Source organism: Erithacus rubecula (assembly GCF_903797595.1).
Source record: "Erithacus rubecula genome assembly, contig: scaffold_138_arrow_ctg1, whole genome shotgun sequence".
Taxonomy (NCBI): Eukaryota; Metazoa; Chordata; class Aves; order Passeriformes; family Muscicapidae; genus Erithacus; species Erithacus rubecula.
The window spans coordinates 45,775-51,089 of record NW_027636157.1 but is presented as its reverse complement, the minus strand read 5'-3'; the positions used below and the strand labels follow the sequence as shown (position 1 = coordinate 51,089).

General features: G+C 54.6%; 1 protein-coding gene across 1 annotated transcript; it reads right to left on the bottom strand.

Moving 5' to 3' along the window:
* Positions 1-2,268: 2,268 nt before the first annotated feature.
* On the bottom strand, positions 2,269-4,543 carry LOC306815473 (olfactory receptor 14C36-like; the record flags this gene model as incomplete). The annotated part of the gene is made up of 2 exons (XM_079332028.1): positions 4,459-4,543; positions 2,269-3,224 (listed from the first exon to the last, which is right to left on the bottom strand). Exon 2 carries the CDS (start codon positions 3,199-3,201, stop codon positions 2,269-2,271), a length of 933 nt encoding a protein of 310 aa, XP_079188154.1. The 5' UTR covers positions 3,202-3,224; positions 4,459-4,543.
* Between the last annotated feature and the right edge of the window lie 772 nt (positions 4,544-5,315).

Below are 5,315 nucleotides of genomic sequence, written 5' to 3'. Positions count from 1 at the left end.
CTGGGATGTGGGGGGATGCTGAAGGCAGCACAAGGAGTAACAGTGCCCAGTCTTGCTCAGGACAAGGTGTCTCCTCAGAGCCCTTGTTGGCACAGACCCTGATGTGCCCCAGGGCACCAAGACTTGGCTTCTCCTGGGCACTGCCAGCCCTGCCAGGGCCCTTGGCCATGTCCAGCACAGCTTGTCCTGTGCTGTCCCACAGCTGCTGCTGTGTCCCTGCAGGCTGCACACTCCCATCTCACTGCCCCTGGATCTGCCCTGCCACAGCCAGCCCTGCCCTGACCTCTGCCGACTGTCACCCTCTGTGCCTTGGGACACACACACATGCACTGAGCTCATCCTCCTCCTCCTGGGTGCTTCTCCTGCCACAGCACTGCCCTGGAGGGTTCATTGCTCACAGGAGCTGCTGTGTTTGTACTGGTGCATTTTATAGCTCTACTCTGCCTGTCTGTCAATTCTGTCTTCAAAGAGCTCTCCAAGGAATAGATTCATTGATTTGGGGAACAACAAAGGTGGGAAGAGCCTCCTGAGCCCCCTTGGCCTGGGTGTGGCTGGGATAGAGTTCCCTTTGCCCAGAGTAGCCCCTGTCCTGCTGTGCTTGGCTGTTGGAGTTGGAGTGGGTTTGGTCCCAGCCCAAGGCTTTGGCTGCTCCTGTGCAGGGCTGGCCCTACATGAGACATCTCTGCAACCCCTAAACCAATAGACTGGAGGAGGGGCAAGTGTTCTTGGGGACACAGGGATGGGACAGCTGGGATGGACTGACCCAAGGGATCCTCCAATCCATGGGATGTCCTGATTAGCAGGGACATGAGGGGGATAAGAGCGCCTCTGCATTTTCTGTATTAATACACTTGTCTTCTGAATCAATTATGACGTGTTGAATTCTTGCGCTGAATTCTTGTCTCTCCATGGTTTTCCTTGCTTCTGCATTTGGCTCTTGCTTTGTAGTCCCCCTGACATGAATCTCTCTTTATAGTGACCTACAACTGTTCACCTTATTTTGTCCTGTTTTCTGTGTAAGGAGGGACAGTGACAGAGACCCTCTGTTGTCACTGGATGCCCAGAGGGGTTTAACCACAGCCACCTTGCCCAACTCTGCTCTTATGGGCACCCCCAGAAATGTCAGGGCTCTGTCAGGTGCCCACTACTGAGCTCATGCCCTGCTCAGAGCCCCAGGGGTGTCCAGGGACACGAGTCCTTCCCTGGCACACACACAGAGTTCATTGCAGCAGGGCAGGGGCACCTGGGCTCTTCTGCCACTGCCAGAGCCTGGCAGGGACCTCAGCCCTGCAGGTGTCACTCTGCCCTTCCCCTGCCTGAGATGCTCCATGGACAGAGAGATGGTCACAGGGAGCTCTGGGCACAGGAGCTCATCCCAGCCCTGCATCCAGGGGTTCCCAGGGGATGTTACACTATGGAAACTCCAGAAACAGCTGAAGGTGTTTGTGCTCACTGGGTTTGTGTCCCCACATACACACAGAGAATGTTCAGGGCTGTGGAATGTCCCTCCACTGCAAACACAGACTCCTGACCCGCTCACTTGATGTCCCTCCAGGCAGGGAACAGCAACCTCTGTGCCCTGGGGTGAGAGGCACTGCTGGAAGCAGCACTGGGTTTGCAGGGACACTGCTGGGACAGTCCCTCCCTGAACACTGCCACACTTTGGCTGTCACTGCTGTTCTCCTCTCCAGGGTGCTGTGTTGGGAACATCCTTGAGAGCAAACTGGGAAGGAGGTTGAAGCTTTCAGGCCCTGCACTGGGGAGATGCCCTTGCATGATGGAAATGCTGTTGCAGAGTCCATGGCCTGTCCCTGCACAGTCACACAGCAGGACTGGGACAGAAGTGAGAGAGCCCTGAGGCCTTAAACCAACACAGAGGCTCTGAAGGGGAGTGTGGAAGTGAAGGAAGTGGAGGTTATGGAGCAGAAGCCCTGGGGGTGCCTAGCAGTGAGCATCCCTTTTCACCCTAGATATTCCCAGAGGAACAGACCCTGCAGCTCCAGAGTACCCAGGGAGGAAAGATGTCAGGCAAACACAGCAATACCGAGTTCTTTAATTTGTGTAAGCACATATGTAGTACAACCCCTGGGTTATATAGCCTGTGGTTCACACTAGGAATGTGAATAGTGAAGTAAAAAAGGTACAGATAAAAATTTCACAGTTAACAAATACTCAAAAATATAATACCTGTGACAGCAAAAAACCCCACAAGACACAGAGTGGGCATTAATGAGCAACACCGAAAGAGTTATACAGGAGAATGGGGGTTTATTCCTTCTGAAACGTGTTCATGATGATTTTCCTCAGACCATCCTTGAGCTCCTGGTTCCTCAGACTGTAGATGAGGGGGTTCAGGGCTGGAGGCACCACCGAGTACAGAACTGACAGGGCCAGATCCAGGGATGGGGAGGAGACAGAGGGAGGCTTCAGGTAGGTGAATATGCCAGTGCTCATAAACAGGAAGACCACGGCCAGGTGAGGGAGGCAGGTGGAAAAGGCTTTGTGCCGTCCCTGCTCAGAGGGGATCCTCAGCACAGCCCTGAAGATCTGCACATAGGAGAAAACAATGAACACAAAACAGCCAAAACCTAAAAAGGCACTAAGAGCAAGAAGCCCAAGTTCCCTGAGGTTTGAGTGTGAGCAGGAGAGCTTGAGGATCTGTGGGATTTCACAGAAGAACTGGCCCAGGACATTGCCCTTGCACAGGGGCAGGGAAAATGTATTGGCTGTGTGCAGCAGAGCGTTGAGAAAGCCACTGGCCCAGGCAGCTGCTGCCATGTGGGCACAAGCTCTGCTGCCCAGGAGGGTCCCATAGTGCAGGGGTTTGCAGATGGACACGTAGCGGTCATAGCACATGATGGTCAGGAGAAAATACTCTGCTGAAATGAAAAACACAAAGAAAAAGACCTGAGCAGCACATCCTGAGTAGGAGATGTTCCTGGTGTCCCAGAGGGAATTGTGCATGGCTTTGGGCACAGTGGTGCAGATGCAGCCCAGGTCAGTGAGGGCCAGGTTGAGCAGGAAGAAGAACATGGGGGTGTGCAGGTGCTGGCCGCAGGCTACGGTGCTGATGATGAGGCCGTTGCCCAGGAGGGCAGCCAGGGAGATGCCCAGGAAGAGGCAGAAGTGCAGGAGCTGCAGCTGCCACGTGTCTGCCAGTGCCAGCAGGAGGAAGTGGCTGATGGAGCTGCTGTTGGACATTTTTTCACTCTGGGCATTTTGGACTGTTGAAAGGAGACATTGACAAGTTGGGATCAATCATCTTTGATTCAGTCCTATGGGACTGTTTTAGGGATTCCCTCACAACAATTTCTATTCCTGTGTGGTTAACTTCAGTAAACATTTCTATTTTGAGCTCAGGTTTGTGCTGCTGAATTCCTGCCTCATCTTAGCATTGCTCTCAGCCTGAACACTGAGGAGTCCAGAGGGAAAACTGGGCTACCTGTGCCCCAGTGCAGTCAGACTTGCATGACCCACACAGGGACCCTTTATTTATTACACCTCTCTCTATTTCAGGGGGGCTAAACATGAAACATGCTTGAAAAATAAGTGGAATTTTTGAAGACTCCAGCAAAAAATCATTTTCTCCAAACCACCCTCTTTTTCCCATGCAACTAGACAGAGAAGGATATCCAGGGTTGGTCTGGTTCTCTGCTGCCTGCAGTTGTGCTTACTGGGTGCTGTTTTTCTCTATCCACGTCTTGTCCCTGCCAATGCTCCCAGAGCCCAGCCCAACCCTGGAGGCTCAGCTCTGCCCTTACACCCCTTCCAGCACAGGGCACTGCCCAGGGGCATCTCCCTGCCAGCAGGGCCTTAAGGGCCGCTCAGACAAACTGAGATGCTGCAAGTCAAGGTGCTGCTGCTGCTGTCTGTAGGCAGAGGAGGGTGAGGAGGCACTTCTTGACGGAGATGTGAGGCAGATCTGCTGATGCCCAGTGGGACAGTGCAGGCATCTCAGTGACACAGACACACCTGACAACCCCTTTCCCTTCCCTTCAGGAGAAAGCCGAGAGCAGCCCTGGCCATGCAGCACCATCTGCACAGCAGGAGGAATCTGTCCTGATGCGGGTGGCTCCTTCCCCCTCCAACTTCTCCCCACAGTCCATGGGGAGCTGCCAGGCAGGCTGAGAGCTGTCCCTGGCAGGTGGCACATGCCCTGGGCTGGCCAAGAGCCCTGAGGGCTGCAGGAGCTGCTCTTTAGGACAGCCCTGGGCAGCCCTGGCTGCAGGCCCAGCTTTAGCCCCTGCAGCTGTTCCTGGCAGCAGGAGCCATCCTGCCCTGTCCCTCTGATGGTGCCCAGGACAGCCCCACTCTGCAGCACATCCTCCTCCTCCTCCTCCTGTGCCTCAGAGTATCTGGGAGACTCCTCCTGACACATCCCCCAGTCTCTGGGGTGTGCTGGCTCCAGTAGATCCTTCCAGGAGCACAAGGGACATTGCCCTGCACCCACACACTCACCATGTCCAGGGCTGTGAAGATGTTTCTCCAAGTGAAGTCTCAGCTCAATGTCTTCCCAGTCCTGATTGCCTTTAGCCTGTCTGTGCCTGGCTCCTGTCCCCTCAGTGCCTGCAGGCAGTGCCCTCAGCCCTGCTGGGCTGGAAGAGAAACTGCTCCTCAGCAGAAATGACTTTTTGAAGTTTTTCTTGGTGGCCTGGAGCTCCCACTGCACCAGAAGCCCAGCCCAGTTCAGCAGCACAGACACAGCACAAAGAGATTTATGACCCCCTCAGGGCTTTGATGTTGTTTACATCAAACTCAGTCCCTGAGAAAGTGTTCAAAAAACTTCTCAAGAACTCAAAGTCAGAGTAAAATCCAAAGTTTCTTGAAGTTTTAATGGATCCCACTGAGGGACATGACTGTGAAACTGTCCCCAGATTCCAGTTAGAGCCTAACACTGGAAGTAGTGATGAGAGGTGAGAACAAGCTAAGGAAATATGTTTTAGATGCTGAGCAAATCTGGATGTGTTTCAGGATTGCAAAGGGCCAAGGCCTGAGCCCCAGCCCCTGGCAAGGCAGATCCTGTCCCTCCCTCATTGCTCAGGGCTCTTCCCGGGCCACTGGGCTCTGGGGATGTGCAATGCCAAGGGCAGGACCATGGGGCAGCCCCTGCCAGGCTGCTGAGCAGGGACAAGGAGGCAATGAGGCCCCAGCACAGCAAGGCTTACTTGTCCCCTGCTGGCCTCAGGCCCAGGGCCAGCAGCCATGGCCCAAGTGCTGCAGCAGTTGGCTCTGGCAGGGCCTTTCAGCTGCTGCCCATCCCTGTGCCCTGTGCAGCCCAGGCTGTCCTACAGTGTCCATGCCCTGCCCTCTGTCCC